At 42.0% G+C, this 23,088-nt stretch overlaps 1 protein-coding gene across 1 annotated transcript in view; it reads right to left on the bottom strand.

Annotated features, from left to right (window-relative positions):
* Positions 1 to 23,088, bottom strand: part of MAP3K15 (mitogen-activated protein kinase kinase kinase 15) — a 152,705-nt gene that overhangs the window by 114,711 nt on the left and 14,906 nt on the right. Inside the window, 2 exon segments of the mRNA XM_060138461.1 lie at positions 4,270 to 4,293; positions 6,549 to 6,688. Of these exon segments, the coding sequence (XP_059994444.1) occupies positions 4,270 to 4,293; positions 6,549 to 6,688 (164 nt within the window).

The raw sequence follows: 23,088 nt of genomic DNA, 5'->3' as shown, positions 1-23,088 counted from the left end.
AGAGCCTTGCTTCCAGAATACACAAAGAACTCTACAGCTCCACAATAAGACTAAAAAATCCAACTAAAAATAAGCAAAAGACTTGAATAGACATTTCACCAAAAAAAGACTATGAATGGCTAATACGCACATGAGAAGATGCTCAACATCATTACCCACTAGGGAAATACAAAACAACAATAGGATACCACTCCATACTCACTAAAATTGATATAATAAAAAGACAGACAATACCAAGTATTGATGATGATGTGAAGAAGCCAGACCTCTCATTGCTGATGGAAATGTAAAACGGTACAGCCACCTTGAACATTATTTTCATAGTTTCTTACAAAGTCAAACATATATTTACTATATGATCCAGCAATTCCATTCCTAGGTATCTACCCAAGAGGAATGAAGACATATTTGCAACACAAAGACTTGTACTTGAATGTTTATAGCAACATTATGAATAATAACCAAAAAGTGGAGACAATCCAAATGTCCATCAACTGGGGAATATATAAATACAACGTGTAATATCCATACACTAGAGTACTTTTCAGCAATAAAAAAGAACTACTGATACTTGCTACATCATGGGTGAACCTCACAAACATCATGCTAAGTGAAAGAAACTAGATGCAAAAGACCACATTATTGTATCCTTCCATTTCTATGAAAAGTCCTGAAAAGGTAAATCTATAACACATAAAGCAAATTAGTGGTTGCTTGGGGCTGGGATGGGAACAGGCATTGTCTGGAAACAAGTATATTTTGGGGTGATGAAAATGCTCTAAAACTGGGTTGTAGTGATGGCTGCACAACTCTTAAAAAAATCACTGAATTGTGTGTACACAGGTGCATTTTACGGTATGTCAATTATACCTAAATAAAGAGTTTAAAAAACCCCCCTGGAACACGAGGCTATGAGCATCAGCTGAAAAAGAGGTCAGCACAAAAGGTGATACCGCGTTGCCGAAGAACAGAAGGGCCGAGAAGGGCTGCAGGTCTGGTCGAGCCCAAAGCCTAGAGATTGGCTTCCCATACTTTACATCCCTGCAAAGCAACTGCTCCTAGAAATGGCAGCAAATGTAGCCATCTGTGATGGCTACTTTTGTGTGTCAACTTGACCGGCCACAGGGTGCCCAGATTAAACATTATTTCTGGGTGTGTCTGTGAGGGTGCCTCTGAATGAGATTAGCATCTGGGTCAGTGGACTCAGTCAAGTAGACCGCCCTCCCCACTGTGGGTGGGCACCACCCAATCCACCGAGGCCTGACCAGGACACAAGGCAGAGGAAGGAGGAATTTGCCCTCTTTCTCTTGCCTAACTGCTTGATCTGGGACACCTCATCTCATCTTCTCTCATCTACACCATTGGCTCCCCTGGTTCTCAGGCCTTTGGACTTAAACCAAATTACACCACTGGCTTTCCTGGGTCTGCAGCCTGCGGATGGTAGACTGTTGGGCTTCTCAGCCTCCATAATTATGTGAGGTAATTCCTCATAATAAATATCTCTATCTCCCTCTTTCTATATCTCCAATTGGCTCTGTTTCTCTATAGCAGGGGTCCCCAACCCCTGGGCCGCAGACCGGTACCAGTCCATGGCCTGTTAGGAACCAGGCGGCCACGCAGGTGAGCGGCAGGCAAGCGAGTGAAGCTTCGTCTGCCGCTCCCCACCTCTCCCCACCTCTCCCCACCGCTCGCATTACTGCCTGAACCATTACTCACATTACCACCTGAACCACCACCCCTGCCCCCGTCCGTGGAAAAACTGTCTTCCACGAAACTGGTCCCTGGTGCCAAAAAGGTTGGGGAACTGCTACTCTATAGAACCCTGGCTAATACACTATCCCTCTACCAAATGAAGCCGAGTTCCATTCATTATCAGGCACAATTCTAGAAACATAAAATACTACCTGAAGACAGAGATCTCAAAGCATCTTGGTTTCCATGTATTCATAAATCTGCATGTTCAGTGTGTGGCATTTAATCTGTACCTGACTCACAGGACTTTATAATTCACCAACTACAACTATGTTGTATCTCTCTTTCTTAAAGCTATCCAATTATCACAGACCCACAATTCATCAGATTTTCTCTCAAAACCTCTGGTGTTACACGATCCATACCCCTGCTTCCAAGCAGCATTACCTTCATGCATATGGAGGGGACAAGTGAACAAACTCTTCTTAAATGTCAGCTGATTTACTTTGACATTCTATTTCAATGTTTAATCACCATTACTTGTGAGATGTCCATTCTGCTGACCCCAACCTTTTTTCAGTTTGCCCTACTTCCATGACATCTGGAGTAGAAGTAACGGCTTCCCTGCTTCCTGAAAAGGGACAACATTTGAAAATGACCACGAACAATACCTCCTGAGGTTTGCTTCCCTTCAACTTTTCCTCTTAGGTGCTATTTTCAACGCTTCCAGTCACCTCTGGTCCTTTATTTTGTTCTCCTGAATGCTCTAAATTTTCATACCCCATCAAGCATGACAACCAGTCCTGGGCACAGAATTCTAAAGTAATGCCAAATACAGCAGGGAGATTCATTGCCAAATCGTTTAGGATAAGTTTCTTCCTAAAAAAACAAACAAAACAAACAAAAGCCTAGGGAGAATGATGCTGCGGTAGAATTACCGAGAATGTGAAGGAATTCCTGGGTGTTTAGACAAGGGAGAACATACCAGAAGGGAGGGCATGTAGTAGACTGGTAACAGAATGACACTAAGTCTCCCCGAGAACAGGATTTGTAGACTCCGACACAACTAACAGTCAGGATGTAAAAATAAAGAGTTTTCTTCCTTGCACCTTGCCTGAATGTAATTCTTGTTTTAAGGAATAACTGTTTCCTAGACATTCCTTGTATTAAACCCAAGTTACGTCTTTTCACTTGTACAACAAATATGGAACATGGACAATGAGTGCTGGAAGTTACCTATGAACAAACGCCAGAGTTCAACCTTTTCATTTTACTGCCGAGGGCACTGAGGACTGGGGTGGGGGATGGAATGACTGCCTGAAGTTACTAAGAGACAGAGCCGGGACTACACCCTGTGCCTCCCAGCCTCAGGCCCAATCCCCTTTGACTGGATTCCTGTCTCCAAGAAGGAGGTAATTTAAGAAATCAAGATCTAGAAAGAACAGGAAAGAGCCCATAAGTGGGCAGTATTAGCATGTAAATGGGACAAAATGAAGCGACAAATCTTCCCATTTCTTTTCCCAAGAAAACCACCTTGATGCCTTATTTTCAGGTCAGCTTATTAAACCCACACTCCAGTGGTAATGACATAAACTGTATTTGTTTTCTTCCTAGAATTTCATCCTCGGGCTTGGAGGAGGAGAGTCAAGGCTTCCACCTCCGGCAGGGAGCCCTGCCTGGGTCCTGGGGAAGCCTGGACCCCCGCGGCTGCAGGGTGGGACCTTCTGTGGAGGGGGGGGGCGTCACGCCACGCTCCGGCTCCCCTGCGGAGGGCGCCTTCGGGAGACCTCTACCTCCTGGGCCCTTTTCTCCCTCTCCCTCTGGGAACTCCAACTGGAAAGAGGCAAGAGGCTCTGCCCTTCTAGAAGGGTCAGTGGCTGAGGGCCAAAGGAAAGGGAAGAAAGAACTGTCCTTAGTCTAGGTCACAATCTCTCGGAGGATGGGCAGGTTTTTTTTTGGGGGGGGGGGCATTCAAAGGTACAGGATAACCGTGGCACTATTTCCAAGGACATGATCTTATTTGAATGTTTTTAGGGTGGGGGAGGGTTTCATGATACAAGTCAAACCAAAACGGTGTTATCACTACGTCACTGCAGGAACTTTTAAGTCAAATCAGGAGACTCAAGAACATAAATGGAAAGAAGTGGAATTCCATCCGCTTCTTTTCAGCTCGTGGCAGGGAACTCTGGGCTAGGCTCCAAACTTAACTCCCGTACAAGTTTATGTCTCTTTGTTGTGAGGGAAACTTTGGTGGGAAGTATGGAGGCACTGGCTCCAGCAGAAAGAACCCTGGTGGTCCATAGGAACACCGACCCAGCTCAGAAGACAGGCTCAAAGTCCTAGTGTGTAACGAAGAAAAAGTACACCTGCCTGACCTTGCCCTCTGCCCTGCACCCTGGGCAGCTGAGTGGGGCTGATCCAGCTGGCAGCTTGAGGGGTAGGGGTTTCTAGGTGCCCCCCTTAGAAACACAACCAACAGGTACAATTAGACATCACTTGGCTATCTGTGGGATTTTCAGGCAAGCATTTTATATGATTACATTCACAAAGTTAAAGATCTGAAAATACAATACTTACTGTGTTTTTTTGAGTTACTATATCCTGAAAAGAAAAGATAGGATCAATACAGCTTTTTTGCAAAACAGTTAATTTCCATAAGCACTAGTAAGCACTCTGTCCCCATGCCATCAATTGGCACCCATTTTAGAGCAAGAGTTAATCATTGGAAACCTCCCCCTGTAAAAAGCTTCAAAAAGAATGGGTCTCTAAGAAATGTAAAATTCATGTTCTAAGGAAAATTTATCATGATTGGTTAGCTTTGGAATTCCTGGGGGACATATATGGTTATAAGGATTTCCCCATAGCAATGGCAATGCTTCTGTCCAAAGATATTTTGAGATTCAAGTTCAGGGCTCTGAATGCCCTGCACCTCGCCTTCTCAGTGACAGCAGTGAAGCGCATGGGCAGCCCATGGTAACGTTGGGCCTGGAGCCATTTCTTGAGTCATCAGTGTGAAGGCTGCAGGCCACACCCCGCCCAAGTCAGTCTTCCTACAGAAGGGGTGTTGCTGATAGGATTCCTGACACCTCACTATAGGTATTATGTTTATATATATTCACTATAGGAATTTTCAAACTCAAACTCAATGACAACAATTTTAGTCGGTTAACTTAGCATAATGGTTATGCAGCCCTTGACTGTATCATTTATGCGCTGCAAGCCATTTGCTGAAAAAAGAAAACATAAGTAAACAGCTGTCCCCGTAAAATGTGTTTTACGTGTTCTGAGATTTCTATTTTCTGACAAGTGCAGATCGCTTCTTCTGGTGTCAGATATAACTGAGTACCCATTTCTGTTTTAGGAAGTATTCTTCCATATCATTAAAAATTAAAACTTATCTAGGTCATGGGACTTTCCAGAGGAGTTCACTAACGCACAAATGAGAAAAGAAATTTATTGAATTGGGAAAAAATACATTCTAGTTTCATGTTCCTCATCAAAATACAGCTTAATAATCTACCCTTTCACATCTTCTAATTCTAAATATTTCTAAGCATAACCACTTTAGTGAATATCAGTAAAAGAAAAAAATCTAAATATCTAAAGTAATTTAGATTGGTTTATAGCCTTTTGGGAAACTATTTTACAACGTAAAGTATAATAGCAAAACAGTTTCTTCTTCCACTGTCACACGAATGACTCTTAAAATACAGCACTGTGCTAGGATGAGAGAGGACACACCTATATAAGGTGTATGTGATATATTAACACATAAAGGTTACACATCTGAGATAGGCAGTATTTCTACCAGGAAATAATCCCCAATTGTTACAGAACCCAGAAACATCTGGTTAATATCAGACCTTAAGAAACACAAACAAAAACGTCCAATTTGCCATCACAAAATTGTGTCATTTATATACTAGTGACTTTTAATGCTAAGGCAGCTGAACATTTAGAAATGACGTCCATGAAAGCTAACTCTGAACCACTGGTTCTCACCTCTGGCTGCACATTTGGGAGGTTAAAAAAAATCCCCTAGAGATTGTGACATAATTGACCTTGGTGTGGCCTGGGTACTGGGATATTTACAAACCCCCCAAATGATTCTAAAGTGCAGTCAAGGTTGAGTAACACTGCTGTAAACAAACTAATCTTTTATTCCTGAAATGATTTAACATAGACCAGGATTTCCTGACTAATGTTAAGATATTAAGCAATATTAATATTAGCTAAATTTTGTAACAACTCACATCTGACCTTCACATTTTACAAACAGGAGCATTTTAAAAAGTACTGTTATCCAACAAAGCTTGTATCAAATTTGCAAAATACATTTAAAAATTCTCAATAATTACTGAGCTGTGTATGAACACACAAGTTTTCAGTTTTGCTTGGCTTTAAACTGGGGAGAAAAAATGACAGATTAAATACTGATTACATTTGTGCTAAACGTTTCTACCCATTTTGGTAACTGTTAAGCATCTTCCTATTATTATCCAAGTTGAGATTTTTTTTTTTTTAATGTGCAGGTTTGGATCAAATTGCCCAATAGAGGATTCAAAGTGCTGTGTTTGCTTCAACAGAAACTAACAGGAGTTTTTGCCTTCACCTCCCCACTGAGCTTAGAAATATTCAAGTTGCCTGCAAACGCACATCTCTAGCACATACGCTCACACAGAAGCCAGGAAGTCACCTGTGTGAGCTAGAACCTTGGGGTGGGAAGGAAGGAACTGCACGAGCAAATCTTTCTTGTTTTTCTCCAACCTCCTCTCCTACATGTACATTTCAAATGAACACACAATACTGCTTTCCCCAAACAAAGTATTCAGGAGAAGGCGAACAATACTCTTTACCTTCAATGAAAGAGCAGTGTCAGCATCGGTGTCGTGGTACAGGATCACATTATTGGCCATGTCAAAGCTTTCACGGACTCCAAGATGGTAGAAGAGGGAAGGCTGTCTGGAGACATCGCTCATGTCCACCACGGCAACATCTGAGATGAACAAGGAGGGGACAAGGTCGGGGGAGAGAGAGGTCATCTACTTAATCTACTTTGTGATGATCGCCAACGGGGAGCTGCTGCAATTTGTATTTCTATCATCAGCCTTTCAGGTAAAGCAGAAGTAAGGAATGATTTGATTAAAATTACCCCCATGAACTGCAGAAGAAAAGCTGAACAGGAATAAAAACTAAAAACCAAAAAACTCTTCCTTCTTCAAAGTGCTGAGAACATAGTCTCACTTAAAAATTGCTGGTGGATTTATTTTAAATGTTATTTTTATTAGGAAATTTATCTTATCCAAAGAATGTATTTAGCTTATATATAAAGTATTAAGTATAATGAAATAAAAAACCATGCACCCACCATGCAGCCCAAGACACAAAGCGCTATCTGTACTGTCAGAGCTCCATATGCCTCCTCGTAATCACATCTCTCCCTCCCGCCCAGAGAACGCCTCCATCCTGATCTCTGCATTTATCAGTTCCCTGCATATATCTGTATATGCATATTATATATTATTATAATTATGAATTCCTAAACAGCATATTGTTTAGTTTTGTATGTCTTTGAACTTTATATAAATAGTATCATACTGTATATATTCTCTGACTTGCTGGTTTTTGGTGTGAAACAACCAACTTGTATGTCTAGCTCTAAGTTCATGCATTTTCACTTCAGCACATGATTTCTTCTTTTCCTATTTCAAACTGTTGTAATGAACATTCCCGCACCACGCTCCTGGTTCATATGTCGCCATCAACTGGACGGCACAGATCACATGCCCGTGGAGTTGTGTCCTAGAGAGACTTTAATCAAAGAGGGGTGGGATAGGGAGGGTGGGAGGGAGGGAGACGCAAGAGGGAAGAGATATGCGAACATACGGATATGTATAACTGAGTCACTTTGTTATAAAGCAGAAACTAACACACCATTGTAAAGCAATTATACTCCAATGAAGATGTAAAAAACAAAACAAAACAGAGGGGCAACACAGAGCATCAATAAAGAACAAACTTAAATTTGCCTAGTAGCATTGGACACCATTTCAAGTCTAGTTATTTTCAAGAGAGTATCAGAGCTCCAAGTTTGACTGGACTTTGTCCACGATGTACAGCAGAAATTTGGGGAAATAGTGCCCAAACTTATGCTTGTGCTGCTCTGACCTCACAGGAAGTTACTGAAAATCCCAATGAAACAGAACAGAGGCGAGGTGAATAGGGACGTGAAGACACAAAAAGGCAGAGAGATGCTACCTCGGCACCAGGCACCACTGGGAGACCTGAGACCGAGCCCTGGCAAGTCCTGGGTGGGCCTTTTTACTCCCTAATTTATGGGTTGTCTGCTCCACGCCAGGCACTGTGCTTGGTGCCAGGGACAGAAGTGTGAACAAGGCATAATCCCTTTCCTCAAAACCATGCTTGATACAACGGAGGCGACGGGAAGGAAGCAGTGGTTAGAATCAGGGTAAGGAAGGCTAAGATGAGGGGAACAGTGACAGAGGCACCCCTGGGGGGGGGCACCGAACCCACACTCGGCTGGAGGGCAGTCAGGGAAGGCTGAAAGCATGTGACCTGTCTGGAGCCTGAGGGTCCATGTGAGGCAGGAAAACTGGGGAGAGGATGGGCGGATGGAAAGGGAGGGAAAAAGCATTGTAGGAAGAGAAGGCAGCAGGTGCAAGCCAGCGGTCAGGGGCGTGTACACGTTGGGGCCACTGCAAATCATTTCACAGGACCAGGACACCTAAGAAGATGAACCTGGAAGGGTTAGTAGGTGCCAGACAGGTGAAGGCGTCTGAAGGCCATGTTAGGGGGGCTGGACACTAGCTTGAGACAGTGGGAAACCTATGGAAGGGTGTGGGGTTTCTTTTGGTTTTTTTATTTTCATTATGGAAAATTACAAACATATATGTAAAAGTAAACAGAATAGTATAATGGAACCCCTGTAGCCCCCACTTCCCTCAACAATTATCAACTCAGCCAGCCTTGTTTCATCTCTACTGCCAACCACACCATCCCCTTCCATATCATTTTGAGACAAATCCCCGGTATCCTATAATTTCATCTCCAAATACTTCAGTATGTTTCGTTAAAAGAACTCAAAGAAAAAAAAAAAACAAATAACCATAGCATCAATGTCTCATCATTATTTAAAAAAAAATAATCATGAAGGGCTTAAACAGCAGACTATCATATCCAAATTCACCCTTTAGAGGTTATTGCTCAAGAAAGGACAAATGTATATACTGAGGAAACGCTTTTTACAACCCAGCCTGGTTAATTTATCTCAAATGGATACCTGGTCCCCAGAGACATCTGCTCAGCTTCGAAACCACACTGCAGCTGAATAAATGAGACGTTCTGCCCACATGAGTTTTCCCTGGACTCTATTACCTTCTCAAATGAAAAAGAATGTGTTTCCTACTGATGTTATTAGGAAATGGCAACACAGATGCTAATTCCAAGGCCGTGGGGACTTCTAGAATTAGTTAACAAAGGACAGGAAGCAAATGGAGGAAGCCAAAGGAGAGTGGTGGGAAGGGGCAGAGCAGGGATGAAGGACCGCAGCCCCCAATCATACAGACCGTTTTCACAGGAAACCTGCAACTTGGTGGAGTAGCTTGTAGCCAAGTAGATTAAATTTTAATCTGGTGACATGAGTTCCTGCTCTCCTCTGCCCTCGCAATGTTCTGTGCTGAGACGTGTACACTCGCCTCACCACGTCCACCAAGGAGCCCCTCCGTGGCTCCACCAAGGGTCGGGATGGAGATTTTTCTTGGTGCCTCATTAAAACAGGACAGACTGAAGCAAGATGGCTACTGAGTGACTCGGGGGGAAATGCTGGACGCGTGCTGGATTCCAGCCCTGAGGAGGACGGCACGGGACTTTATCACGCTACCTCAGAAAGGAAATCCTATTCAAAAGGCATGATTGGGCAAAGCTTTGGCACAGTGACCTGCTAAGGAAAAAAGGGCAGAAACAAAGACATGTTTGCTGGAAAATGGGCAAGATAGTTTCACGTCATCTTACTTAATCTTTGCAACGACACTCTGAGTACTCCCCAGTCCCGGAGCGCGCAAGGGCCGCTGTGCCTTCACGCCCATGCCGGGGGCTGGTGGCCAGCACGCCGAGGAAAGAGGCAGCAAGCATCCAAGCTAGTAACAGCCACGCAGTTCCGGAAAAGACGGTGGAGGAGCCCGACTTGAGCTCGTCTTCTCTCACAACACCACCAAAACCACAAGTAACTGCTGAACAACCACTGACAAAAAAGACTGGAAGCTACCAAAAAAGACTTTTTACACTCGAAGACAAAAAAGAAGCCACAGTGAGATGGTAGGAAGGGCACTTTCGGAACATAATCAAATCCCATACCCACCAGACGGACAACCCACAAACTGGAAGATAATTATATCGCAGAGGTCCTCCCATAAGAGTGAGAGTCCTGAGCCTCTGAGTGAGGGCTCAGAGACCTCTGGGACAACACTAAATGCACCAACATTTGCATCATAGGTGTCCCAGAAGGAATAGAGAGAAAGGGCCTGAGAAAATATATGAAGAGATTATAGCCGAAAACTTCCCTAACATGAGAAAGAAAACATTCAACTTAAGTCCAGGAAGTGCAGAGAGTCCCATACAAGATAAACCAAGGAGGAACACACCGACACACATATTAATCAAACTGACAAAAATTAAAGACAAAGAAAAAATATTAAAAGCAAGAAGGGAAAAGTGGGCTTCCCTGGTGGCGCAGTGGTTGAGAGTCTGCCTGCCGATGCAGGGGACACGGGTTCGTGCCCCGGTCCCACATGCCATGGAGCGGCTGGGCCCGTGAGCCATGGCCGCTGAGCCTGCGCGTCCGGAGCCTGTGCTCCACAACGGGAGAGGCCACAACAGTGATAGGCCCATGTACAGCAAAAAAAAAAAAAAAAAAAAAAAAAAAGAAGGAAAAAGTGACAAGTAACATACAAGGGAATCCCCATAAGGGTATCAGCTGATTTTTCAGCAGAAACTCTGCAGGCCAGAAGGGAATGGCACGATATATTTAAAGTGATGAAAGGGAAAAACCTACAACCAAGAATATTCTACCCAGCAAGGCTCTCATTCAGATTCAACGGACAAATCAAAAGTTTTACAGACAAGTAAAAGCTAAGAGAATTCAGCACCACCAAACCAGCTTTACAACAAATTCTAAAGGAACTTCTCTAGGTGGGAAAAAAAAAGGCCAAAACGAGAATCAAGAAAATTACAAATGGGGCTTCCCTGGTGGCGCAGTGGTTGAGAGTTCGCCTGCCAATGCAGGGGACACGGGTTCACGCCCCGGTCCGGGAGGATCCCGCGTGCAGCGGAGCGGCTGGGCCCGTGAGCCATGGCCGCTGGGCCTGTGACTCCGGAGCCTGTGCTCCGCAACGGGAGAGGCCACGACAGTGAGAGGCCTGCATACCGCAAAAAAAAAAAAGAAAAAAAAGAAAATTACAAATGGTAAAGCTCACCAATAAAGGCAAACATAAAGTAAAGGTAGGAAATCATCCCCACACAAATATGGTATCAAAACCAGCAATCATAAGAAAAGGAGAGTACAAATGCAGGATATTGGAAGTGCACTTGAAATTAAGAGACCAGCAACTTAAAACCATCTTGTACATATACACACTGCTATATCAAAACCTCATGGGAGGGACTTCCCTGGTGGTCCAGTTGGTAAGACTCCGCACTCCCAATGCAGGAGGCCAGGCCTCAATCCCTGGTCAGGGAACTAGATCCCACAGGCATGATGCAACGAAGAGTCCACATACCGCAACTAAAGACCCTGCATGCCACAAATAAGACCTGGTGCAGCCTAAATAAATAAATAAATATTAAAAAAAATAAACCTCGTGGGAACCACAAACCAAAAATCTACAATAGGTACACATACAAAAAAGAAAAAGCAATCTAAACACAACACTAAAGACAGACATCAAATCACAAGAGAACAAAAGACGAAGGAAAGAAAAAAAAGACCTTGAAAAACAAATCCAAAACAATGAACAAAATGGCAGTAAGAACATTCCTATTGATAATTACCTTAACCATAAATGGATTAAATGCTCCAACCAAAAGACACAGACTGGCTGAATGGATACAAAAACAAGACCCGTATATATGCTGTCTACAAGAGATCCACTTCAGATCTAGGGACACATACAGACTGAAACTGAGGGGATGGAAAAAGGTATTCCATGCAAATGGAAATCAAAGGAAAGCTGGAGTAGCAATACTCATATCAGATGAAATAGACTTTAAAATAAAGAATGCTACAAGAAACAAAGAAAGACACTAAACAATGATCAAGGGATCAATCCAGGAAGATAACAACTGTAAATATATATGCACCCAACACAGGAGTATCTCAGTATGTAAGGCAAATGCTAACAGCCATAAAGGAGAAACCAACAGTAACACAATGGTGGGGGACTTTAACACCTCACTTTCATCAATGGACAGATCATCCAGACAGAAAATCAACAAGGAAACACAGGCCTTAAATGATATGTTAGACCAGATGGATTTAATTGATATTTATAGAGCATTCCATCCAAAAGCAGGAGTATACACTTTTTTCTCAAGTACACATGGAATATTCTCCAGGACAGATCACATGCTGGGCCACAAATCAAGCCTCAGTAAATTTAAGGAAACAGAAATCATATCAAGTATCTTTTCCGAGCACAATGCTTTGAAATTAGAAATCTATTACAGGACAAAAACTGTAAAAATACAACACATGGAGGCTAAACAATATGCCACTAAACAACCAATGGATCACTGAACAAAGAGGAATTCGAAAACTACCTAGAGACAAATGACAACGAGAACACAACAGTCCAAAACCTATGGGATGCAGCAAAAGCAGTTCTAAGAGGGAAGTTTACAGCGATACAAGCCTACCTTAGGAAACAAGAAAAATTTCAAATAAATGACCTAACCTTACACATAAAGCAACTAAAGAAAGAAGAACAAACAAAACCCAAAGTTAGTAGAAGGAAAGAAATCATAAAGATCAGAGCAGAAATAAATGAAATAGAGATGAAGAAAACAATAGAAAAGATCAATAAAACTAAAATCTGGTTCTTTGAGAAGACAAACAAAATTGACAAACCTTTAGCCAGACTCATCAAGAAAAAAAAGAGAACTCAAATCAATAAAATTAGAAATGAAAAAGGAGAAGTTACAACTGACACCACAGAAATACAAAGGATCATAAGAGACTACTACAAACAACCATATGCCAATAAAATGGGTAACCTAGAAGAAACTGACAAATTCCTAGAAAGATACAACCTTCCAAGACTGAACCAGGAAGAAACAGAAAATATGAACAGACCAATCACAAGTACTGAAATTTAAACAGTGATTTAAAAGCTTCCAAAAGGGACTTCCCTGGTGGTCCAGTGGTATAGAATCCTCCCTCCAATGCAGGGCATGGGGATTTGATCCCTGGTCGGGGAACTAAGATCCCACATGCCACAGGGCTACTAAGCCTGGGCACCACAACTACTGAGCTAGCGCGCCTCAACAACACACCCCACGTGCTGCAAACTACAACAGCCCATGCGCCCTGCAGCCCGCGTGCCGCAGCGAGAGAGAAAACCTGCACTCCACAACTAGAGAGAAGCCCACACGCCACAACGAAGAGCACACGCCACAACAAAAGATCCCATACGCCTCAACTAAGACCTGACGCAGCCAAAAATAATAATAATAAAGAAAATAAAACAAACAAAAAAAATAAAAGCTTCCAACAAACAAAAGTCCAAGACCAGATGGCGTCACAGGTGAATTCTATCAAACATTTAGAGAAGAGTTAACAGCTATCCTTGCGAAACTCTTCCAAAAAACTGCAGAGAAAGGAACTCTGCTCATTCTATGAGGCAACCATCACCTGGATACCAAAACCAGACAAAGATACCACAAGAAAAAAAAAATTACAGGCCAATATCACTGATGAACACAGATGCAGAAATACTCAACAAAATACTACCAAACCGAATCCAACAATACATTAAAAGGATCATACACTATCACCAAGTAGGATTAATCCCAGGGATGCAAGGATTCCTCAATATCCTCAAATCAATCAGTGTGATACACCACATTAACAAACTGAAGAATATACGGCTTCAAGATGGCAGAAGAGTAAGACGCGGAGATCACTGTCCTCCCCACAAATACATCAGAAATACATCTACGTGTGGAACAACTACTACAGAACACCTACTGAACACTGGCAGAAGACCTCAGACCTCCCAAAAGGCAAGAAACTCCCCACGTACCTGGGTAGGGCAAAAGAAAAAACAGAGAAAAAAGAATAGGGATGGGACCTGCACCAGTGGGAGGGAGCTGTGAAGGAGGAAAGGTTTCCACACACTAGGAAGGCCCTTCGCGGGCGGTGACTGTGGGTGGCGGAAGGGGAAGCTTTGGAGCCACGGAGGAGAGCACAGCAACAGGGTGCGGAGTGCAAAACAGGGAGATTCCCGCACAGAGGATCGGTGCCGACCAGCACTCACCAGCCCTGCTCACCCGCTGGGGCGGGCAGGGAGCTGAGCCTCGGGCTTCGGAGGTCCGATCCCAGGGAGAGGACTGGGGTTGGCGGCGTGAACACAGCCTGAAGGGGGCTAGTGCGCCACAGCTAGCTGGGAGGGAGTCCGGGAAAAAGTCTGGAGCTGCCGAAGAGGCAAGAGACTTTTTCTTGCCTCTTTGCTTCCTGGTGCGCGAGGAGAGGGGATTCAGAGCGCAGCTTAAAGGAGCTCCAAAGACGGGTGCGAGCCGCGGCTATCAGCGCGGACCCCAGAGACGGGCATGAGACGCTAAGGCTGCTGCTGCCGCCACCAAGAAGCCTGTGTGTAACTTCACGCCGGCCTCTGCCGCCGCAGGTTCGCCCCGCACTACGTGCCCCTCCCTCCCACCGGCCTGAGTGAGCCAGAGCCCCCGAAGCAGCTGCCCCGTTAACCCCGTCCTGTCTGAACAAAGAACAGATGCCCTCAGGTGACCTACATGCAGAGGCGGGGCCAAACCCAAAGCTGAACCCTGGGAGCTGTGCGAACAAAGAAGAGAAAGGGAAATCTCTCCCAGCAGCCTCAGGAGCAGCGGATTAAATCTCCACAATCAACTTGATGTACCCTGCATCTGTGCAATACATGAATAGACAACGAATCATCCCAAATTGAGGAGGTGGACTTTGGGAACAACGATATATATTTTTTTCCCCTTTTTCTCTTTTTGTGAGTGTATATATGTATGCTTCTGTGTGTGATTTTGTCTGTATAGCTTTGCTTTTACCATTTGTCCTAGGGTTCTGTCAGTCCATTTCTGTTTGTTTGTTTTTTAGTGCAGTTTTTAGCACTTGTTATCATTGGTGGATTTGTTTTTTGGTTTGGTTGCTCTCTTCTTTTTTTAATTACCTAAAATTTTTTTTACTAATTATTTTTTATTTTAATAACTTTATTTTATTTTACTTTATTTTATTTTACTTTATTTTATCTTCTTCTTTCGTTCTTTCATTTTTTTCCTCCCTTTTATTCTGAGCTGTGTGGAGAACAGGCTCTTGGTGCTCCAGCAAGGTGTCAAGGGCTGTGCCTCTGAGGTGGGAGAGCCAAGTTCAGGACACTGGTCCACAAAAGACCTCCCAGCTCCACGTAATATCAAATGGTGAAAATCTCTGAGAGATCTCCATCTCAACGCCAAGAGCCAGCTTCACTCAACGAACAGCAAGCTACAGTGCTGGACACCCTATGCCAAACAACTAGCAAGACAGGAACACAACCCCATCCATTAGCAGAGACGCTGCCTAAAATCATAATAAGGCCACAGGCACCCCAAAACACAACACCAGACGTGGACCTGCCCACCAGAAAGACAAGATCCAACCTCATACACCAGAACACAGGCACTAGTCCCCTCCACCAGGAAGCCTACACAACCCACTGAACCAACCTTACCCACTGGGGACAGACACCAAAAACAACGGGAACTACGAACCTGCAGCCTGCGAAAATGAGACCCCAAACACAGTAAGATAAAAAAACGAGAAGACAGAAACACACAGCAGATGAAGGAGCAATGCAAAAACCCACCAGACCTAACAAATGAAGAGGAAGTAGGCAGTCTACCTGAAGAAGAATTCAGAATAATGACCGTAAAGATGATCCAAAATCTTGGAAACAGAATGGAGAAAATACAAGAAACGTTTAACAAGGAAATAGAAGAACTAAAGAGCAAACAAACAGTGATGAACAACACAATAAATGAAATGAAAAATACTCTAGATGGGATCAATAGCAGAATAACTGAAGCAGAAGAACGGATAAGTGACCTGGAAGATAAAATAGTGGAAATAACTACTGCAGAGAAGAATAAAGAAAAAAGAATGAAAAGAATTGAGGACAGTCTCAGAGACGTCTGGGACAACATTAAACACACCAAAATTCGAATTATAGGGGTCCCAGAAGAAGAGAAAAAGAAAGGGACTGAGAAAATATTTGAAGAGATTATAGTTGAAAACTTCCCTAATATGGGAAAGGAAATAGTTTATCAAGTCCAGGAAGCACAGAGAGTCCCATACAGGATAAATCCAAAAAGAAACACGCCAAGACACATATTAATCAAACTACCAAAAATTAAATACAAAGAAAAAATATTAAAAGCAGCAAGGGAAAAACAACAAATAACACACAAGGGAATCCCCATAAGATTAACAGCTGATCTTTCAGCAGAAACTCTGCAAGCCTGAAGGGGGTGGCAGGACATATTTAAAGTGATGAAGGAGAAAAACCTACAACCAAGATTACTCTACCCAGCAAGGATCTCATTCACATTTGACCTTTACAGACAAGCAAAAGCTAAGAGAATTCAGCACCACCAAACAGGCTTTACAACAAATGCTAAAGGAACTTCTCTAGGCAGGAAACACAAGAGAAGGAAAAGACCTACAATAACAAACCCAAAACAATTAAGAAAATGGGAATAGGAACATACATATCAATAATTACCTTAAATGTAAATGGATTAAATGCTCCAGCCAAAAGACACAGATTGGCTGAATGGATACAAAAACAAGACCCATGTATATGCTATCTACAAGAGACCCACTTCAGACCTAGGGACACATACAGACTGAAAGTGAGGGGATGGAAAAAGATATTCCATGCAAATGGAAACCAAAAGAAAGCTGGAGTAGCAATTCTCATATCAGACAAAATAGACTTTAAAACAAAGACTATTACAAGAGACAAGGATGGACATTACATAATGATCAAGGGATCAATCCAAGAAGAAGATATAACAATTGTAAATTTTGATGCACCCAACATAGGAGCACCTCAATACATAAGGCAAATGCTAACAGCCATAAAAGGGGATACTGACAGGAACACAAACACAGTAATGGACTTTAACACCACACTTTCACCAACGGACAGACCATCCAAAATGGAAATACATAAGGAAACACAAGCTTTAAATGATACATTAAACAAGATGGACTTAATTGATATTTATAGGACATTCCATCCAAAAACAACAGAATACACATTCTTCAAAAGTGCTCATGAAATAGTCTCCACGACAGATCATACTGTGGGTCAGAAAATCAAGCCTTGGTAAATTTAAGAAAATTGAAATTGTATCAAGTATGTTTTCGGACCACAACGCTATGAGACTAGATATCAATTACAGGAAAACATCTGTAAAAAATACAAACACATGGAGGCTAAACAATACACTACTTAATAACCAAGAGATCACTGAAGAAATCAAAGAGCGAATCAAAAAATACCTAGAAATGACAATGAAAACACGACGACCCAAAACCTATGGGATGCAGCAAAAGCAGTTCTAAGAGGGAAGTTTATAGCAATACAATCCTACCTTAAGAAACAAGAAACATCTCAAATAAACAACCTAACCTTACACCTAAAGCAATTAGAGAAAGAAGAACAAAAAACCCCCAAAGTTAGCAGAAGGAAAGAAATCATAAAGATCAGATCAGAAATAAATGAAAAAGAAATGAAGGAAACGATAGCAAGGATCAGTAAAACTAAAAGCTGGTTCTTTGAGAAGATAAACAAAATTGATAAACCATTAGCTAGACTCAGCAGGAAAAAGGGAGAAGACTCACATCAATAGAATTAGAAATGAAAAAGGAGAAGTGACAACTGACACTGCAGAAATACAAAGGATCATGAGAGATTACTACAAGCAACTATATGCCAATGAAATGGACAACCTGGAAGAAATGGACAAATTCTTAGAAATGAACAAACTTCCGAGACTGAACCAGGAAGAAATAGAAAATATGAACAGACCAAACACAACCACTGAAATTGAAACTGTGATTAAAAATCTTCCAACAAACAAAAGCCTAGGACCAGATGGCTTCGCAGGCGAATTCTATCAAACATTTATAGAAGAGCTAACACCTATCCTTCTCAAACTCTTCCAAAATGTAGCAGAGGGAGGAACACTCCCAGACTCCTTCTATGAGGCCACCATCACCCTCATATCAAAACCAAAGATGTCACAAAGAAAGAAAACTACAGGCCAATATCATCGATGAACATAGATGCAAAAATCCTCCACAAAATACTAGCAAACAGAATCCAACAGCACATTAAAAGGATCATACACCATGATCAAGTGGAGTTTATCACAGGGATGCAAGGATTCTTCAATATATGCAAATCAATCAATGTGATACACCATGTTAACAAATTGAAGGAGAAAAACCATATGATCATCTCAAAAGGTGCAGAGAAAGCTTTTGACGAAATTCAACACCCATTTATGATAAAAACCCTCCAGAAAGTAGGCACAGAGGGAACTTACCTCAATATAATAAAGGCCATATATGACAAACCCACAGCCAACATTGTCCTCAATGGTGAAAAACTGAAACCATTTCCACTGAGATCAGGAACAAGACAAGGTCGCCCACTCTCACCACTATTATTCAACATAGTTTTGGAAGTTCCAGCCACAGCAATCAGAGAAGAAAAAGAAATAAAAGGAATCCAAATCGGAAAAGCAGAAGTAAAGCTGTCACTGCAGATGACATGATACTATACATAGAGAATCCTAAAGATGCTACCAGAAAACTACGAGAGCTAATCAATGAATTTGGTAAAGTAGCAGGATACAAAATTAATGCACAGAAATCTCTGGCATTCCTATACACTGATGATGAAAAATCTGGAAGTGAAATCAAGAAAACACTCCCATTTACCACTGCAACAAAAAGAATAAAATATCTCGGTATAAACCTACCTAAGGAGACAAAAGACCTGTATGCAGAAAATTATAAGACACCGATGAAAGAAATTAAAGATGATACAAATAGATGGAGCGATATACCATGTTCTTGGATTGGAAGAATCAACATTGTGAAAATGACTCTACTACCCAAAGCAATCTACAAATTCAATGCAATCCTTATCAAACTACCACTGGCATTTTTCATAGGACTAGAACAAAAAGTTTCACAATTTGTATGGAAACACAAAAGACCTCAAATAGCCAAAGCAATCTTGAGAAAGAAAAACGGAGCTGGAGGAATCAGGCTCCCTGACTTCACACTATACTACAAAGCTACAGTAATCAAGACAGTATGGTACTGGCACAAAAACAGAAAGATAGATCAATGGAACAGGATAGAAAGCCCAGAGATAAACCCACGCACATATGGTCAACTAATGTATGACAAACGAGGCAGGAACATACAATGGAGAAAAGACAATCTCTTCAATAAGTGGTGCTGGGAAAACTGGACAGCTACATGTAAAGGCATGAAATTAGAACATACTCTAACACCATACACAAAAATAAACCAAATGGATCAAAGACCTAAATGTACGGCTGGACACAATAAAACTCTTAGAGGAAAACAGAGGCAGAGCACTCTCTGACATAAATCTAAGCAATATGTTTTTTGAACCACCTCCTAGAGTACTGAAAATAAAAACAAAAATAAACAAATGGGACCGAATTAAACTTAAAGGCTTCTGTACAGCAAAGGAAACCATATTCAAAATGAAAAGACAACCCACAGAATGGGAGAAAATATCTGCAAACAAAGCGACAGACAAGGGATTAATCTCCACAATATACAAACAGCTCATGCAGCTCTATGTCAAAAAAAAAAAAAACCAATCAGAAAATGGGCAGAAGATCTAAATAGACATTTCTCCAAAGAAGATATACAGATGGCCAAAAACCACGTGAAAAGATGCTCAACATCACTAATTTTCAGAGAAATGCAAATCAAAACTACAATGAGATATATCACCTCAGACTGGTCAGAGTGGCCATCATCAAAAGGTCTACAAACAATAAATGCTAGAGAGGGTGTGGAGAAAAGGGAACCCTCCTACATTGTTGGTAGGAATGTAAATTGGTAAAACCACTATGGAGAAGAGTATGGAGATTCCTTAAAAACCTAAAAATAGAACTACCATATGATCCAGCAATCCCACTCCTTGGCATATATCCGGAGAAAACCATAATTCAAAAAGATACACACACCCCAATGTTCACTGCAGCACTATTTACAATGGTCAAGACATGGAAGCAACCTAAATGTCCACTGACAGACGAATGGATAAAGAAGATGTGGTAGTGGGCTCCCCTGGTGGCACAATGGTTAAGAATCCACCTGCCAATGCAGGGGACACGGGTTTGAGCCTTGGTCCTGGAAGATCCCACATGCCGCAGAGCAACTAAGCCCGTGCACCACAACTACTGAGCCTGCACTCTAGAGCCCGTGTGCCACAACTACTGAAGCCCTCGTGCCTGGAGTCCGTGCTCCTCAACAAGAGAAGCCACCACAATGAGAAGCCTGCGCACCTCAATAAAGAGTAGGCCCTGTTCGTTGCAACTAGGGAAAGCCCTTGCACAGCAACGAAGACCCAATGCAGCCAAAAATTAAAAAGATGTGGTACATATATACAATGCAATGTTACCGCGCCATGAAAAATAATGAAATAATGCCATTTGCAGCAACATGGATGGACCTAGAGATCATCATACTAAGTGAGGAAAAAGAAAGGCAAACAGCATATGGTATCACTCATATGTGGAATCTAATTTTTAAAAATGATACAAATGAACTTTTTTACAAAACAGAAACAGACTCACAAATCTTGAAATCAAACTTACGGTTACAAAAGGGGAACCATGGGGGAAATGATTAATTAAGAGATTGGGATTAACATATACACGCTACTATATCTATAAAACAGATAACCAACAAGGACCTACTGTATAGCACAGGAAACTCTACTCAATATTCTGTGATAACTGATGTGAGAAAAGAATCTGAAAAAGAATTGATATATGTATATGTATAACTGAATCACTTTGCTGTACACCTAAAATTAACACAACATTGTAAATCAACTATACTTCAATAAAATTTTTTAAAAAACAGGACAGATTGATATTGCCACTCAAAAAAATATTCCAAGTAACTCATGTTCAATTGTAAAAACACCTCAAACCCAAAGTTGACCTTTTTGCCCGACATTTGTCACTCAGGCCAACTGACTGAGTTTGCTTGCAGAATTTCTACCACAATATTTGACCAGCTTACTTTTAGAACTTTTAAGACAGTAAGTTAGTAGATTATAAATGACAAATATGATAAAATGCCAGATTGGAATTTTTATTATATATGCAGAATTGAGGTTTTTTTTTTCCCTAAAGGGACTATACATTTCCTAAAAGCTTTAATCATCACAGCAGTCACTTGCTCTGCCATTTACAAAACACTTCCATAGACATCTTGGTTGAATTTCAGAACCACCCTGTGAGGCAGGCAGCATTGGTAACTGGCTCTACTTTGCAGGTGGGGAAATGAAGCAGAGAGAGAGTAACAGATTCGCCCAAGGTCACATAGCTAGGGCATGGCGGAGTCCTGTGCTGCCCAGGGCCCAGATGACGCTTACTACTTATTGGACTCACTTTCTGAAATTGAGCCACCAAGGGGAGGGAGGGGCAAAACAGTTTATTTATCAATCTTAGGCAAACAGATCACAGAAAAAAAGGAAGAGGTCAAATTCAGATTTTCATTGACAGATGCACCCTGTGCTCTAATTACCTTCTAGTTCCCTCTGACGTAAGCCAGTCTCAGGGGAAAAGCCTGCATAAACTAAACCATCCTCCTTGACCGTGGACCCCACATACACCCTCTACCTATCTTGGCTGAACAAACCTTAAGAAGCGATACGCCATCAGGGACTGCAAAAAGCCAAGGTTCAAATCTATTCTTAGCAGGAAAGTATCTGAATTTAAAAGCAAAGTGCCCTTCAAACAAACAATTTAAGAATAAATTATAATGATCTCACTACACGTTTATATAAAACAAGAAAGACGGATGATGTATAGGATTTTAGTTCATTAAAAACTTTTGAACATTATTTTATTGAAATGTCTTAAAAGGAGTAAGTAAAACTTACTAAGTTTTACTTAGTAAGTAAAGTAAACTTTTACTTAGTAAGTAAGTAAACTTTCTACTGTGGTTTGAAAGTATCTGATTTCCGGGCTTCCCTGGTGGCGCAGTGGTTGAGAGTCCGCCTGCCGATGCAGGGGACACGGGTCTGTGCCCCGGTCCGGGAAGATCCCACATGCCGCGGAGCGGCTGGGCCCGTGAGCCATGGCTGCTGAGCCTGCGCGTCCGGAGCCTGTGCTCCGCAACGGGAGAGGCCACAACAGTGAGAGGCCACAGCAGTGAGAGGCCCGCGTACCGCAAAAAAAAAAAAAAAAGTATCTGATTTCCAAAGCAAAGCATTCGTCAGTGAAACGATATGATGGCAAATGACTTACCATACAGTAATCCTGAGACTGTACTGGTTCATGCCGGTCGTTAAATATATTCCAGGTTATCTGTAAGCCTATCTTGCTCCCAGCGGAAAATAAGAAATAATGAATGTAAGTAAGGTTGGCTGTGCCTAAATGAAAACAACTAGATTTTAGAACAATTTTCCTGCTACAGACATTGTAAAAAAAAAAAAAAATCTGATTGGATTTATGGCAACACTGGCCATCTAAAAGCCACCTAAAAACAACAGAGCCCAGATTTACTGGACAGGAGGCACCTCTAGTAACTCCTACCAGAATTTAGATCTTACTTCATCCACTGCTGCTCAATTCCAACATACTTGAGGGCAGGTCAATGCAAAGAATCTGTGAAGTGGAGGAGACAGCCTACGAATTCAGCGTCAGGAAGTCAACAAATCCTTACCAAGTGCCACGTGGGATGGGTACTAGTTGCTTGGAGTATTAAGTTTCAACTGGGAGTGGGGTTGGGGGAGAGTGGGGACATCAGTAAACTATATCCTGTCCCCCATATTTTGCTTTCTAGTATCT

The sequence above is a fragment of the Lagenorhynchus albirostris genome, chromosome X (genome assembly GCF_949774975.1).
Source record: "Lagenorhynchus albirostris chromosome X, mLagAlb1.1, whole genome shotgun sequence".
NCBI lineage: Eukaryota > Metazoa > Chordata > Mammalia > Artiodactyla > Delphinidae > Lagenorhynchus > Lagenorhynchus albirostris.
Note: the sequence above shows the minus strand (reverse complement) of the source record. Positions and strands in the feature narration are given on the sequence as shown.